Raw genomic sequence first — 17222 nt, 5'->3', positions numbered from 1 at the left:
TAGGCAGAAGGTAGAAAGGTGGTTCGCATGAACTTATTTGCAAAGCAGAGATAAAGACACAGATGTAGAACAAATGAATGGATACCAAGCGGATAAGATGGGGAGGGGTGAACTGGGAGATTGGAGCTGACGAATACGCACCACTGTGGGTAACGCAGATGACTGACTCGACCTGCTGTGCAGCACAGGGGCGTCTACTCCGTGCCCTGTGGTGACCTAAACGGGAAGGAGGTCCAGAGCAGGAAGGATGTGTGTATGCGTGGAACGGATTCCCCTTGGTGTACAGTAGAAATTAACACAACACTGGAAAGCAACCATAGCCAATGAAATTAAAAAACAAAACAAAACAAAAGGACAACCCACAGAATGGGACAAAATACTTGCAAACAATGCAACTGACAAGGGATCCATTTCCAGAATTTACTAACAGCTCAGGGGCTTCAATATTAAATAAAACAACCACCAGTCCCATCCAAAACTGGGCAGAGGAACCTAAATAGACCTTTCTCCAAGGAAAACACACAGATGGCCAAGAGGCACATGAAAAGATGCGCAGCACGGATGATTATTAAGAGAAATGCCAATCAAAACTACAGTGTGATATCACCTCACACCAGTCAGAATGACCATCATCAAAAAGTCTACAGACAATAAATGCTGGAGAGGGTGTGGACAGAAGGGAACCCTCCCACACTGCTGGTGGGAATGTAAATTGGTACATCCACTATGGAAAAAATATGGGGGTTCCTTGAGCTACTCAAAATAGAACTACCCTATGATGCAGCGTCCCACTACTGGGAGTATATCTGGAGAAAACCGTAATTCCAGAAGACACGCACCCCAGTGTCCATGGCAGCACTAAACGCAGCCAGGACACGGAACCAGCCGAGACGTCCACCAACAGTTGAATGGATAAAAAACATGGGGTACATATACACAATGGAATACTTCAGTCGCTCAGTCGTGTCCGACTCTTTGCGATCCCATGAATCGCAGCACGCCAGGCCTCCCTGTCCATCACCAACTCCCGGAGTTCACTCAGACTCATGTCCATCGAGTCGGTGATGCCATCCAGCCGTCTCCTCCTCTGTCGTCCCCTTCTCCTCCCACCCTCAATCTTTCCCAGCAACAAAGTCTTTTCAAATGAGTCAGCTTTCTCCATCAGGTGGCCAAAGGATTGGAGTTTCACCTTCAACATCAGTCCTTCCAGTGAATATCCAGGACTGATTCCCTTTAGGAATACTACTCGGCCATAAAAAATGAAATCACGCTATTTGCAGCAACGTGGATGCACCTGGAGATTATCATACTAAGTGAAGACCGACCGAGAAAGACAGGCACATACGACGCTGCTTATATGTGGAATCTACAAAGTGACACAAACGAGCTTATTCACAAAACAGAAACAGAAAGGACGGACGGATACCGACGAGGAAGGGGCGGGGAGGGGCAGGCTGGGCGCCCGGGGCAGACACGGATACGCTGCTGTATTTAAAGCAGATAACCAGCAAGGCCCTACTGTATAGCTCGGGGAACTCTGCTCGATATTCTGTAATAACCCAAATGGGGAAAGAGTCTGAAAAAAGAATGAATGTATGTATAACTGGGTCGCTCTTCTGTACACCTGAAACTAACAACAACATTGTTAACCGGCTGTACTCCAATACAAAATAAATTTTAAAAGAAAATTCAAGCTTGGAACAATATTAAAAAGTTTCTGTGGCACCTGAGAGAATGTAAAAAAATGTAAAGGAAAAGAAACTAAAATCTTCTCTAAATACGTGTGTTAGTTGCTCAGACATACCGAGTCTCTGCGACCCCGTGGACGGTAGCCCGCCAGGCTCCTCTGTCTGCGGGATTCTCCAGGCAAGAATACTGGAGTGGGTTGCCATGCTCTCCTCCAGAAGATCTTCCCGACCCAGGGATGGAACCCAGGACGCCCCCCACTGCAGGTGGATTCTTTCTTTACCACCGGAGCCACACGAGAAGCCCTGACATTAAAAAAATAAAACTATCAAGGACCGCCCTGTACAGAGCAGGGAACTCTGCTCACGATTCTGTAATAAGTGGGAAAAGAATTTGAAACATAGAAACATGTGTATGTTTAGGTGAGTCATTCTGCTATATACCTGAAACTAACCCAACACTGTGAAGCAACAATATTTCGATAAAAAGTTTAAAAAAGTCGAACTTAGGGGAGATGGAGGAATGGCAGTTAAAGCCAGGGAACAGCACATGCCAAGGCCCGGAGGTGGGCGGCATGCGGATAACCCCCCAGGAGGAGCGGGAGGAGACAGGGCTGCACGCGCAGGGCAGGGGCGCTCCTGATGACCTGAGGGCCCAGGGGTTCTGGGAAGGGGCCTTCTTGCAGTGACGGATGAGGTCTGGCTGACCCCCTGAGAGACGACTCCAGAGAGGGTGGAAATGAGGTCAGAGAGGCAGAGTGGAGGGCGGGGAGGCCGTCCCCATCACCCAGGCCGGAGACGCTGGAGGCCCCGATGGAGGCAGTGGCAGTGGGGGGAAAGGGAGGTGACACCCAGTGGGGAAGGGTGTGGGGCCCCGGGGTGACTCACGGGCCTCTGATGGACATGGAGGCCGTGCAGAGACCAGGGGCCAGGCCAGGAGCCAGCCTCAGGGAAGGGCACATGTCGAGGGCATGATGGGGACATTTCAGGCTCAGTGAGTGGTCAGGAAGGGGGGGCCTCTCCGGGAGCAGAAATCTGAAATCTGGCCCCGCTCAGCTTGAGCAACCACAGCAGACGATCCCGGTCAGGATGCAGTCACTTCCAAAGACTCAAAACGTGGATGAAAACAGCTAGGACACCCACCTCTATCATTTTTTTGGTATTAAAAAAAAGATTACAAAAGCACAGGAAACGAGAGACTGAGAAAGATGACCACCAGCTAACTATGAAGTAAGAGGCTGCTGAAAGGCAACCATCCGAAGCCATATTAACAGAGGTCAAACGTTCATAACATAGGAGGAGACAGTCTGGCCATGTGACTTTCAGAACTGGGCTATGCCGCCACCGATGGACAGACCCAGAGAGCACGCGTACACGAGGGCGCTGCAGAGCCCAGGCTGACAGAGCTGGAACTGCCCCCCGCCCTCCCGCCAAGAGAAGGCAGATTCTGGGGTCCTGGGCACCACCCACTACACTCTGCTGGCCTGTCCTGGGGTGGGCTGAATGGGAGGGGCTGTGTGTCCAGGGATCAGAACCAGTACCCCAGCTGCAGGGGAGTCACGGGCAGCAGATCCCAGCTCCGTGCAAAGCCAGGCGACCCCAGCACGCTGGCCAGCACTGGAGGGGCCGCGAGACGTGGGGACTTCTTGTCCTGGGAGGTGTGGGGGGCGGCAGCTGGGGTCTGCAGGGGGCATTCCTGAACCAGGTGGGGCGGGGCCGCTTTTAACCTGCTCCTCTGTCCCCCAGCCCGGCAACCAAACCTGTCTGGAGTAGTAGGAAGGATTTTCTGCACCGCTGGAGGGAGAAAAATCAATCTCTCCCTGACAGGTCCCCCAGGAAGTGCCAACAATGTACCAGGTGCTGCCCAGAGCCCGGAATTACCAGGGCGGGGCTCCCAGGCCTGGGAGGGGCCTCAGGAGAAACTCGCTCCAGAAAAAATTCCTGATTCATGACACCCAACAGATACTATCGGGGCTGGCCTCCTGGGCCACCCCAGACTTTGGGGCTGCCTGGATGATCTGGGGGTGGACTTCCTGGAGGAGGAAGTGGTCCTCTGGGGAGGGAGGGCAGGCAGTGACCGAGGGCCTCTGTCACCCCCCATAGCACTGTGAGAGGCAGCTGAGTGCTGAGACCAAAAGCTCTTGGCCAGTGTTGAGCTCCACTGCCCTCCCTCCAAATTGCAGCCCTCACCCAGCGAAATACGCAGCCCAGGACGATTTCCCCACCTTGCGGTGACCGGCCCTCCTCCAGGAATGCACCTCCATTCATCCCCGCACGGCCCTGCCCAGCCCAGCCCTCCTGGGGCCTCTGCAAATGCTACCTCCTCCTCCTCCTCCTCCTCCTCGGAGCGCCCTGCCCCTGCCCCACCCAGCCCAGGAGGACTCCTCCAGCACGGACCTCTCCCACGCCTGACACCCTTCTCTTTGTGCCCCTGTTTACCACCAACCCGCGTGGCCTCCAAGCTCTGCAAACGTGGATTCCGCGGTGAGGCTTTCTCCAGCCACGGAAACTAAAGGGGCCCCAGCCAGCCCTCACTGCCACTTGCCACCAGTCAACTCTCCAGTTCCCACTGGTCACCGCCAAGTCCGGGCTGGTGACTCAGGCAGGCTGGGACCAATCAGAGGGAGTCCTCGGGGTTCGGTGACAGACCGAGAAATATCGACCGCTTTAGACGACCACCAGCTCACTATGAACTAAGAGGCTGCTGAAAGGCAACCATCTGAAGCCGTATTAACAGTCGTGTAACATTCGTAATACAGGAGGAGACGGCCTGGCCGTGTGACTTTCAGAACAAGAACCGTAATTTCCCACCAGAGGAGCAGGAGGGGCTACAGAGGGCAGAGCCACAGACGGGCATCTCACAGCCACGTGGTCTAACCAGGAAGGCAGAGCTGAGAAGTGGAGAGAGGAGGAGGAGTGTGTGGACGTGCTTCCTGGGAGTATCATTTGTGCCCTGGATCACGCTGGTCCTGAACCCACTACCCCGGGACCAGTTGCTTCCATGAACTAGTGACTTCCCTTTTGTTTTTCAGCTGGCTTGACTTGGGTTTCTGTCCTTGTGGCCTGAAATGCTGAGCCTGGCTGAGAGGTCCTTTTGCCTGTACAGAGCGATGCTTCACGTAAACCCCACAGCCAGTCCCTAGTTGGTGGGTTTGAAGTCACAGCAGGAAGCAGAGCTGAGAGCCTTGAACATCTCCAGCTTCAGTCCATCTGAGCCCCGCCTCCCCTGTTGGCCCACCTGGTGGCTCTGCAGGGAGAGCTCAGTTCTGGACTGTCTGTACCCCAGCTGGTGAGCAGTGACCCAGGCAGTCAGACTCAGTCTTAGCACAGCAGTACGGTGTGACAAGAGCAGCCTGAAGCAGGGCAGCAGGCACCAGAGCAAGGCAGCCCAAGAACCTGCTTCAAATCCCACCTCCGGCCACCACACGATGGTGGTGACAGAAATGGCCACAGGACACAGGGCACACTGCCTGCCTGTCCAGCCCCCTGACCACAGCGGGGAAAACACTGGACCCCAGCTGATAAAGAGAGACCCGAGAACACAACTTCCATGTTTTTTCTTTGGATGCTGTGGTGTGAAAGCGTGATTGCAGGAGCTTAGGCAGCCACCTTGTGACCCAAAGGCAACAGAACCAGAGGCCAACAAGGTGACAAGGGCAGACGGAAGGATGGAAACAGCTTGGGCCTCTCAGAGTCTGCAGAGCCTCTGAAAGAAACTATATCCAGACTTTCATTTTGCAGGAAAAAGCCAACTCCTGTCATCGAAGCCACACCTAATAAGGTATGCTGGTACTTGGCACCTTGCACCTTCAGAGATCTGCTCCTTCTCGTCAAGCAGGAGCAAGTCTTTCCTCAGAGGAAAAGGTAGAGATTGAGGAGAGAAGGGCAGGGCTTCCCTGGTGGCCTGTTGGCTAAGATGCTGAGCTCCCAATGCAGGGGGCCCTGGGTTCGATCCCTTGTGGGGGAAGTAGATCCCACAGGCGGCAACCAAGTGTTCACACGCCACAGCTAAAGATCCCTCACTCCACAGGGAAGATCAGAGATCCCGAGTGCAGCCAAATAAATATTTTTTAAAAAAACCTTTTCGAGTTTTCTTTGTTCTGCACAATGAATGCTGGGGTGAGCTGGCACAGGGTGGGGGGCAGGGTCGTGGGGTGGAGGGAGCAGGCAGGCCCAAGTCCTGGTTCTGCCCCTACGTTGCTGTGTGGCTGCTGGCAAGTCCCTTTCCTATTCTGGGCCCCGGTCTCCTCTGCCTCTAGGACGAAGGCCCCAGAGGGGACTTCCCAAGAGAGAAGACAGGGACACAGGGACGAGACGGGCACATTCTCCCAGGTGTCGCTGGGGCAGGAGGCAAGCTCTGGCTGGTGCAGGAGCAGAGACAGAAGTGAGGGGGTGACCATCCCCCCCGGGGTGGGGGGCACTGTGAGTGCCCACCGCGGCCCGGCCCCTCCCTCCCGCCTCCTCCCACACCCAGGCACCTCTCCTGTTGGAACCCCACGCCCAGCTGCTGCCGCCTGCCCGGGTGCACCCCCACGATCGCCGCCTCCTCCCCGCACGCCGTCTGCTCTGGCCTCTGCCTCATCCTTGCCCATCATCCGTGTGGACGCTGCCCTGGCCCCTGCCGCATCCTTGCCCATCATCCGTGTGGACACTGCCCTGGCCCCTGCCGCATCCTTGCCCATCATCCGTGTGGACGCTGCCCTGGCCCCTGCCGAATCCTTGCCCATCATCCGTGTGGACACTGCCCTGGCCCCTGCCGCATCCTTGCCCATCATCCGTGTGGACACTGTGCCTCCTCCCATGCTCAGACCCCAGCCACTCCCTTCCAGCAGGAGACCTGGCTTCGGAACCTTCTCCAAGCTCCCCCAAGGCAGCCGACCACCTGGGAGAGGCCGCACCAGTTGAGGGGAGCAGAGAGCAGGGGGCAGAGCTGCTGGGTGCGGAGGCCTCCTCTCCCAGGGCCGGGCTGGACCAAGGGAGGGGACGTGGGCACGGGGATGGTCCCCGGGCCCCAGCTGCCCGTCTCCAGGCAGCGTGTGACCCACACGGCCTGCTGCAGGGAGGCCAGCACGGGCCCCTCCGCCTCTGCGCATGATCCAAGGTGTCCCTCGCTGTGTGTGTTAGGGCCACGCCCTGTGCCGGGCACCCCGTGCCTACTTCCTAGGGAGCCCGACAAGGTGGGGCCCCCGCTGGAGTCAAGGCAGAGGGCCTGTGTGTGCCGGGCACCTCTGTGCCCCCTTCTCCATCCCCCAAGGGCAACCTGTGTAGGCTGCACCCACAGACGCCCTGTGCCCAGCCTCCAGCCAGGCCCAGTCGGGGGAGCCCCGGTCGCCGGCCCGGGTGCTGAGGTGCCTTGATGCCGCCCGCGCCTGTAAGTAGCCCCTTCATTCAATTCCCCTGTGTTTCCCCAACTGTGCCGTCCACCAGGCCCCACCCCAAAGACAGAACAGGCTTCGGTTCTGTCTCTGTGTTCGAGGGGACACGGCCCGTGGTGGCTGCATCAGGACCAGTGACCCACAGCGAGGTGCCGGGTCCAAGGAGCCCTCAGAAGGGCAGCCGTGTTGCCAGGCGCTTAGGCACGAAGTCCCTGCGTCGCCCGAGGGTGAGCGTAGGGACGACTGCCCACATCCGGGCCCCATGCCCACTCCATGACAAGCTGCCCGGGGTCACAACTTCCCGTCTGCACACCCCTTCCTCCCGCCGGACTGTGAGCACCTCCCTGGAGGGCAGGCACCACCGTGCCCGACTCCAGTCCAAGCCGCTGACAGCATCGGCTGGTGTCCTGAGCGCGCAACAGACAGCGACTTGCTGAAGCTGCCCAGTGACCCCACCAGGCACATTCATCCTCATCACCCCCACTCTCCAGGGGAGGAAGCAGAGGCGCCAGGGCCATCATAGGTGGGCAGCGCTGGGCTGGTGTGAACCCGGACTGTCGGGCTGTAGGATACAGCTGAACAGAAGGAAGGAAGACATGCGTGCCGGGTCGGCCTTGTCCCCCTGGGCCATAGTCACAGGGCTGGACAGTGCAGTGATGCCACGGCACCCACCCAGGCCCTCCTCCAGGACTGAGCACTCACCAACCAGCTGCGCAGGGTGTCAGCCTGTGAGGCCCACAGCCTCCTGGAATCATCCTCCGGGAAGACCCCCTGGAGGAGAGCATGGCCACCCACTCCAGTATTCGTGCCTGGAGAATCCCCTGGACAGATGAGCCTGGGGGCTGTGGTCCATGCGGTTGCGAAGAGTCCAAGACGACTGATGGGACTCAGCACACGAAGGAGCCCCCGCACCGAGCTCGCGGGCCCTCATCAGGGCGGCCGTGGCCAGTGCCTGGTTGATGCTGGGTCCCTTGCCTCCCTCTGGGGATGATGCTAAAGGGACGTTTGGAGCCCAGAGCCACTCCCAGGACCCACTGGAGTCTCTGTAGACATGGCATCCTCGCCTGGCTTCTCTCCCGCTTCCCGGGAAATGCACGGCGGGTGAGTGTCCACGTCGGGGACCCTTTCCGAGGACCCTGATCTAGGGTACCGTGGAACCCGTGGGCAGGACGCCACCCCCCAGACACAGGAGGTGCCACAGGTATGAGCGCCGCCCTGGGAGGGGGCTGCCAGCACCCCCATCCCCTGCCCCCCGCCCCCCAACTCCCACTCCTTTCTCCACTGCCCCTCCTCCCCACACGTCGATCCATCATGAGCAGAAAAGCTTCACTTCACTCAGCTGCAGCTGTGTTCCTCTGGGCGACTCAGATGAAAGGGGGGGAAAGACAGCTTTTTTTTTTTTGGTAAACACGTGGAGTATTTTCTCCTTGGTCACATTCTTTGAGTCACTCTGGATGCGCTGACTCCAAGCAAGGATTCCTGCCTGCCTCCGGTGGGGATGGCTGGGGAGGCCGCGTTCCACAAAGCAGAGCTGCTGGAATGCGGCTGGGTCGGCCTGGGGAGGGGCGCGGACTCTGGCCAGGGCCTCAGAACGAGCAGCGTCAGTCCTGTCCCCGAGGGAGACACTCCCGGGTCTGGACTGGGACCTGCTGAAGTGATGTTGGCCGGGTGACAGCCGCTCAGACGCCACCCCTGGCTCCCTGTCGTCCTGGAGCTGAAGCCTGGGGCCTGGGGCCTGCCAGCCTCTGCCCACGGAGGGGTCTGGGAGGAGCTGCTTCTCGGGGACAGACGGCCCTCACTGCAGACTCGTCTCTTTCTTGACTTGTCTCTCACACATTCAGAGCACGCGTGTCACCACCTCCTGTGCAAGCTCGGTGCCCTGGGGCGTGGACTGTGGCCCCAAGTAAGGCAGTCAGGTACCCCCCACTATAGGGTGCGGGGCAAGGAGGCTGATGGGAGTGAGCGGAGCCACAGAAACATGTTCCTCCCGACTTCTGACATCACTGGATTGGCCTTGGCATTCATTCATTCATTCACCCATCATTCAGTCGCTGAGTTGTTGTCCAACTCTGCGAACCCATGGATGGTACCCTGCCAGGCTCCTCTGTCCGTGGGATTTTCCAGGCAAGAAGGCTGGAATGCGTTGCCATGCTCTCCTTCAGGGGATCTTCCTGACCCAGGGATGGAACCCGTGTCTCCTGCATTGCAGGCAGATTCTTTACCGCTGAGCCACCAGGGAGGCCCATCCATTCGCTCACTCACTCGCTAATTTCAACTTTCTAGCACGTGTTCTTGAATTTCTGCCCCAGGCAGGCCTGAGGTCGGTGACCGGGCGGCAGAAAGAGGCCAGGCCTCGCTCACCAGAAGCTGACGTCCTGGGTGGGGAGGCGGCCGTGCCCCCGACTGTCACACGGGCACGAGGCTGATGCTGCCCTCCCCTGCTGTCAGCTCTGAAGAGGAGTGCCTGCTGTGCTCACGGACCCCCAGCAGCGGCCCCGGCCCCCCCACAGCCCGACTGGAAAGTGCTTGCAAGACAACGGGAGCAGCTGAGTCAGGTGGGCTGTCGTGCAGTATGGAGGGGCTGTTCTGGCTGCTCTAGGTTTGGGGGGGTTGGGGAGGACCCTGGAACAATGACAACGGCTGCTGGCCAAGCGCTGGCTCCGTGGGTTCCCCGTCCCCCTCTTCCACCCCCGCGGTCGCTGCCGCCTCTTTTGCCTCATCCACACCTCCTCTCTTCACCCTGATCGCCCTAGGTTCCTTGTGGCTCCTCCCACACCCCTGGCATGCTCCTGCCTCAGGGCCTTTGCACGGCCCGCTCTCTCCACGGCTCCCACCCCCGCTTCTTGGGCCCTTAGGCTCAGATCTCACCTTTGCCAGGACTCTCCCTGACCCCTGCCCTGGTTCGTCTTGAGCCCCGCGGACATTAGTATCTGACATAGCACACATTGCTGTCCTCGGCTTCTCTTGTTTACCACGGGAACGCCACCTGCCCAAGGGCAGGGACTCAGTCTGCCCGCTCCTGCCATGGCCCCGGCACCCAGACTGGCATCCAGAGCAGGCCCGGTGCTCAGTAACTGAGGGTATGGCTGAGAGCAGGCCCGGCTGGAGTGGGGGTGGGTGAAGAAATGACCCCTGAGCTGACACGGGACGAGGAGCGCCAGGCTGGGCGCAGAGGAGGAAAGGGTAGGCCAGGTGGAGAGAACAGCACGGGCGAAGGCCTGCATGGAAGGGAGCCAGGGAGCCCCAAAGTGGGGAGGGAGCCGGTGGCCTAGCTGTACGGCCGCCCACCTCCTGTGGGACGGGGACTTGGCATTGCAGCGGCTCCCTGCGGCCACCAAGTGGAGGACAGACCTGATCAGATGTGGGGAGGAGGAGGACATGGCTCAGCCAGGGGCAACTGTAGAGGGAAGCCAGGAAGCAGAGATGCTGGAGAACCGCTCGCCTCCCTCCAGGGGCAGCCCCCACAGACCGAGCCTGTGTCCACGGCACCTGCTGGGCTGCTGTCCCCAGCCAGCCCCGCAAAGAGGCAGGGCCAGAGCACCCAGGGCACAGGTCCTGCCTGCGTTCATCCAGACCCTCCTTCTGGTCTTGACCCAGAGACCTGGGCTCTTTCAGGGATGGCTCCGAAGAGGATGGACTTCAAGGACGTGTGGTACCTGGACACAAGGATGGTGCAACACTCAGACCAGAGACGAGTGTCCTCGCAAAACCTACCCACACGTGTTCACGACAGCACTGCTCCAGCAGCCAGAAGGTAACACAACCCAAACGGCAGCATCGGATGGACAGATAAACAAGACGTGGCCTGGACCACAGGGGGAGTGTCACGCAGCCCTAAAAAGGGACGGGGTGGAGACCTCCCTCGTGGTCCCGAGGCTGAGACTCTGAGCTCCCAGTGCAGGGGGCCTGGGTTCGATCCCTGGGCAGGGCACTAGACTCCACATGCCGCAACTAAAAGGCCCCGCACGCCACAGTGAAGATCGAAGAGCCACGTGCCGCCCCTAAAATCTGGCGCGGCCAAGGAATTTAAGAACGGTTTTCTAAAGGGGCAAAGTGCCAACACCGGCTACATCAGGGATGGACCTTGACAACATGATGCTCCGTGACAGAAGCCAGACCCCTAAGGTCATACACTGTAATGACTCCATCTGCACAAAAGGGCCTAGATAGGGGAATCCGTAGGAGAAGACAATGGCACCCCACTCCAGCACTCTCGCCTGGAAAATCCCATGGACGGAGGAGGCTGGTAGGCTGCAGTCCATGGGGTCGCGAAGAGTCAGACACAACTGAGCAACTTCACTTTCACTTTTCACTTTCATGCATTGGAGAAGGAAATGGCAACCCACTCCAGTGTTCTTGCCTGGAGAGTCCCAGGGACGGGGGAGCCTGGTGGGCTACCGTCTATAGGGTTGCACAGAGTCGGACACGACTGAAGCAACTTAGCAGCAGGGGAATCCATAGAGACAGGAAGCAGACTGCTGGCTGCCTGGGGCTGGGGGATGGGGAGCGGGGAGCTACCACGGACAGGCGTGGGGGTTCCTTTCGAGGCAGTAAAGAGTTCTAGAATGGACTGTGATGACGGCTGTGTGGCTCCGGGAAGCCCTCTGTGCATTTCGTGCCAGGCCGCTCTGAACCACTCCAACCCTCGGGGCTTCGGCACCTGCGCTCCCCTCTGCCTGCAGCACCCCTCCTCGGTTCCTCGTCTGTCCTGTTCAGGAGGCATCCAGAGGGGGCCAAGGTGCTCAGCAAGCATTTGCAGAGTGAATGAATGAGTGAGTGAGTGAATGAATGCATGAGTGAATGAATGAGTGAATGAAGAAATGAGTGAGTGAATGAATGAGTGAATGAAGAAATGAGTGAGTGAATGAATGAGTGAATGAAGAAATGAGTGAGTGAATGAATGAGTGAATGAAGAAATGAGTGAGTGAATGAATGAGTGAATGAAGAAATTAGTGAGTGAATGAATGAGTGAGTGAATGAAGGAATGAGTGAGTGAATGAAGAAATGAGTGAGTGAATGAATGAGTGAAGAAATAAGTGAATGAATGAGTGAATGAGTGAGTGAATGAATGCATGAGTGAATGAAGAAATGAGTGAATGAATGAAGAAATGAATGAGTGAAGAAATGAGTGAGTGAATGAGTGAGTGAAAGAAGAAACGAGTGAGGAATGAATGAGTGAGTGAACGAATGAATGAGTACGTGAATGAGTGAATGAAAGAATTAATGCATGAGTGAATGAATGAGTGAGTGAATGAACAAAGGCGGCCTGGCTCAGGAGCCCGGATGGCCTTTTCCTTCATGGTGGGGTCTAATAGACAGGCCCCTGACTTAGTCCGCAGAAGACCACGCTGAAGCCCCAGGGAGCAGCTTTGGGACCGAGGACAGAGGAGCGGACTCCCCAGAGTACTGGGACAGGGCCCAGGCCCTGCTGCCTGGCACCCTCTGTGCCCTTGGCCACCCCCAGATGAAGGGCCTGGACCCTGTGAGGTCCTGCCCCGGGTGGCCAGGCACGGCTGAAGCCCTGTGAGCGCCCCCGTCCCACAGTGGAAGCGCCCTCTGTGTTGGTGTCCAGGCAGGCGGGCGGGCCCGGCCTGCAGCCCCTGCTGCCGGCAGCCAGCCCAGGGGCCACGGCGCGGGGATACCTCCCCTGAGATCGCCTCTTTCCTGTCCCCGCAGGAGGCAGGTTTTTTCCAGGCTGACAAGAGGGAAAAACACCCCGGGTTATCTCTGTCCCAGGGCAGTTTCCAGCAGCAGTGGCAGGAGGGGGGGCTCTCCCCCTGCCAGGGGCCGGGCGTGGTGCAGGGAGAGCCAGCTCCTTACTGCTCTGCAGCGCCGGGTGACCAGGCACGACTGAAGCCCCTGAACGCCCCCGCCCCAGAGCAGAAGCTCCCTTTGTGCTGGTGTCCAGGAGGGCTGTCAGCGCAAGTGGGCGGCCCTGTGTGCCTGCAGGAGCTAGGGAGGACCAGGAGGTCCATTGAAACCGTGTCACACCAAGCCCCTGGTGCTTTTACAGCAGAGAGGAGAGGCATCAGTGTCCTGACTTGGAGCTCCAGCTCTGCCGCATCCTGGCCGAGTGATCGGGGGACAACATTTAAAGTCCCTGAGCTTGGTTCAACAAGAAGGAACAACAGCAGAGACCACAGCTGGGGTAGGGCCCCGAGGGGCCTGCTCGCAGCGGGGAGCTGGAGGAGGGGACCTCTGCACGTGGGCAGGACTGTTTATTCCCTGCAGAGGATGCCAGCCAGCCTGGGAATGCAGGCAGTGATGCTGGGTTCTTCCCAGTTGGCCTGGGGGCAACTCCCAACTAAGAGTCTGTGGGATGGAGTGAATGTCCAAGAGGGAGTGAGCGCCCTGTCACCAGAGGTATTCAAGTCGGACTGAGAGGACTCAAGACGGACTGTGCCGTCCAAGAGAGGAGCCCCCTGCCACACAAGCATCTGAACTGGGGCTAGTCTGAACAGAGGCGTGCTCTAAGTGTAAAGTGATGGCCAGATTTCAAAGACTCACTGTCGGAGGGGGGCAGGAAGAAAAGGTGAGTCAACCCTCCCCGTGTTTTCATATTGCACACGTGCTCAGTCACTTCAGTCGTGTCTGACTCTGTGCAACCCTCTGGACTGTAGCCTGCCAGGCTCCTCTGTCCATGGCATTCTCCAGGCAAGCTTACTGGAGTGGGTTGCCATTTCCTCCTCCAGGACATCTTCCCGACCCAGCGATTGATCCTGCGTCGTCTCTTATGTCTCCTGCATTCATTGGCAGGCGAGTTCTTTACTCCTAACGCCACCTGGGCAGCCCACTTTCATATTGGTTGCGTATTAAATAAATGACAATATTTGGGGCATATTAAAAATATTATTATTAAGTTTATGTTAATATTATGTTAATAATATTATTAAGTTTAATGTCATCTTCTCTTACCTTTTTGACGGGGCTACTAGAAAATTGAAATTACGTATGTGGTTCATATTAGTTTCTCTTGGACAGCACTGGTCCCAATTCCTGAGCTGTACCTTCACACACCCCTCAGGTGACGTGTGTGCGAATGAAAATCTGAGACGCCCTGCGGGCGCCTTGACCTAGGGTCTGGGGGACTTGGCTTTGGGGGACTGAGAACGAACAGCCTGAAGTCCAGCCGTGTTCCGTGGGATACTAAATAATTGATCTCTCGGCCCCTGAGTCACACGCTTGGTCTGTAGTGTCCTTTCTGCCAGCTGGCTCTCACCAAGAACAAACACAAACTTTCAAGAGAAAGGGGTAGTTAAGCGGGGACTGGGCTCTCCTTGAAACGAGCCATGCGCTCTCCCAAATCCACCATGCACTGGCATCCTGTAACTTGCTGAAAAAGTCACTCAATCATGTCCGACTCTTTGTGACCCCATGGAGTATACAGTCCATGCAATTCTCCAGGTCAGGATACTGGAGTGGGTAGCCTTTCCCTTCTCCAGAGGATCTTCCCAACCTGGGGATCGAACTCAGGTCTCCTGCATTGCAGGTGGATTCTTTACCAGCTGAATCACAAGAGAAGCCCAAGAATACTGGAGTGGGTAGCCTATTCCTTCTCCAGGAATCTTCCCGACCCAGGAATTAAACCAGGGTCTCCTGCATTGCAGGTGGATTCTTTACCAGCTGAGCTATCAGGGAAGCCATGTAACTTGGTAAAGGCTGGGAAATAATCTCAGAAAACAACTGAAAAATGGATCTGCGTGTTTAAAAAAATAAATAAATAAAACACGTAACCAACTCTCCCTAAATTCCTCCTCCTTTTTCTCTCTGAAAACTTGGCCCTGAGGTGTTCAACGGCACTAAATATAGAACTGGTGAGCAAGTGAATCACTCGAGGTGCCGGGGCGCAGGGCTGTTTCACGGTGGAGCTCTAAACCATGGAGAGCTGGGCGCTGGAATCAAAATGCTGACGGGCCTCCAGGCTGGAGGAGGAGCAGGGCTGGGACCTGTCAGGGGAGCGTGCAGGGCAGGGCCTCTCTACACGCCAAGCAGCCCAGGTTCAGAGTCTTGCCCTTGGTTTTCCGAGACAGAAGCTGTGCCACACACACTCCTTCCAGAGTCCAGGAGGTGATCTGCCCATCGCCCCCACCCCAGACCCCAAACACACCGCCTGGGAGCTCACCTCCTGTCTCTCTCAGTCAGTGAGCAACACTGGCCTCTTGGCCTCAAGCTCTTACACTTGCCGTTCCTTCTGTCTGGGATGCTGTTCCCCGCGCGGCTCGCTTCCTGACCTCCCGTTCAGCAGAGGCCTCCCCTGACTCCCTAATAGAAAATGCCCCCCCACCTCCGGTCATCTCTGCCCTCTCACCCTGCTCTCCCTTCTCATCACAGCACTCATTACATTGACAGTAGAGTCTATATATATGTGATTATTTGTTTATCCCCTGCTTTCCCTCTGGAATGTCAGCTCCATAAAGGCAAGTACCATTTAATCCCAGAGCTTAACACAGTACCAGACACAGAAATACGTGCTTGATAAACATTTGTTGAAAGAGTGAATGCATGGATTTCCATCTCTTTCTTTCAGCTGGTCTTGTGATCTCACTGAGATAATGTCCAACTTGCCAGCGGTGAGCTCAGCTTTTCATGCGCCCTTTCAACACAGCCTCCTTCCAAATATCCATCCATCCATCCATCCATCCATCCATCCAACTGTCTATCCATATAACTCTTCATCCAAACACCCTTCCAAACACTTCCTATCTATCTTTCCTCCCCTGGTGGCTCAGTGGTAAAGAACCCGCCTGCAGTGCAGGAGACCCCGGTTCAATCCCTGGGCAGGAAGATCCCCTGGAGAAGGAAATGGCAACCCACTCCAGCATTCTTGCCTGGAGAGTCCCATGGACAGAGGGGCCTGGTGGGCTACACGGGGTGGCAGAGTCAGACACGACTGAGTGACTAAACCACAAGCACCACCTACCCTTCCAAACATCTATCCATCTGTCCACGTATCCATTCATCTAACCATTTCCTAATATCTACCCATCTAATCATAAACATAGAACTGGGGAGCCAGTGAACCACGCCAGGGTGCCATGATTATTTTTCATCCATGTCTATATCCATGCCATGTCTATATTATTCATCCATCTAACCAACCATTCAACCATCCACCTAACCATCTTTTAATATCTGTCCATCTAATCACACATCCGTCCACCCATCTAACCATTCATCTGACCATCCTTCCAACTACAACCTATCATCTATTTATCCATCCAACTATCCACATATAGAATTGATGCTTTTGAACTGCTGTGTTGGAGAAGACTCTTGAGACTCCCTTGGACTGCAATGAGATCCAACCAGTCCATCCTAAAGGAGAGCAGTCCTGAGTATTCATTGGAATCATTGATGTTGAAGCTGAAACTCCAATACTTGGCCACCTGATGTGAAGAACTGACTCACTGGAAAAGACCCTGATGCTGGGAAAGATTGAGGGCAGGAGGAGAAGGGGACGACAGAGGACGAGATGGTTGGATGGCATCACCGACTCAATGGACATGAGTTTGAGTTGGTAAGTTTGAGTTTGAGCTCTGGGAGTTGGTGATGGACAGGGAGGCGTGGCGTGCTGCAGTCCATGGGGTTGCTCCCAAAGGGCCAGACACAACTGAGCGACTGACCTGAACTGATCCACATAATCGACCTGCCCAACTGCTCAGTCTCCCGCCCACACAAACCAGTTCCCAGACACTGGGACCTCCTACTGCCAGGACCCACAGTCTCCACCCTCCTTCACTGAGTTCAGCTCGTGCTGCCATGATTCCACGTGGCAATCACTCTTTCCCTCTGCTGTTAGAACATCAGCACCTCGGAAGCACAGGCTGTGCCTTCCCTCTGCTCTCCAGCGCCTGACAGAGGGCTGGCATGTAGGAGATGCCAGTGAACGTTTGCTGAATAAGCAGATTTTTCTTTTCCCTGTATTTATTTGTTTTGCACTTCATACTCGACTGTGAGCTCCCTGATGGCCAAGGCCATTTTCTAGTCATCTGCTGCTAAAATCTCACATCTGACGCAAACAGGTGTGTTACCCGTGCTGAGTGAATGAGTCAGTGAATGCGCAGGAGAGAAGAGCTGTGGCAAGAGTAGATTCTGGAGCCATACTGCCTGGAGGCAGATCCTGGCTCTCTATTTTTTTTTTTAGCGTACGACCTTGGGTGAG

General features: G+C 56.4%; 1 protein-coding gene across 3 annotated transcripts in view; it reads right to left on the bottom strand.

The window, feature by feature from the left end:
• The window catches only part of WNT7A (Wnt family member 7A), a 65717-nt gene that overhangs the window by 13610 nt on the left and 34885 nt on the right, over positions 1-17222 (bottom strand). Inside the window, exon 4 of one of the 3 annotated variants that reach the window (XM_086368944.1) lies at positions 1805-1991. The exons of the other annotated variants lie outside the window; for them this stretch is intronic. Coding sequence (XP_086225070.1) covers positions 1805-1991 — 187 coding nt within the window. The remainder of the gene's footprint in view (positions 1-1804; positions 1992-17222) is intronic. 3 annotated transcript variants of the gene reach the window in all.

The sequence above is a fragment of the Bos grunniens genome, chromosome 22 (assembly GCF_055505025.1).
Source record: "Bos grunniens cultivar Pamir isolate PY7600 chromosome 22, Bosgru_T2T1.0, whole genome shotgun sequence".
Taxonomy (NCBI): Eukaryota; Metazoa; Chordata; class Mammalia; order Artiodactyla; family Bovidae; genus Bos; species Bos grunniens.
The sequence above is the reverse complement of the archived record's forward strand: the minus strand, read 5'-3'. Positions and strand labels throughout refer to the sequence as shown.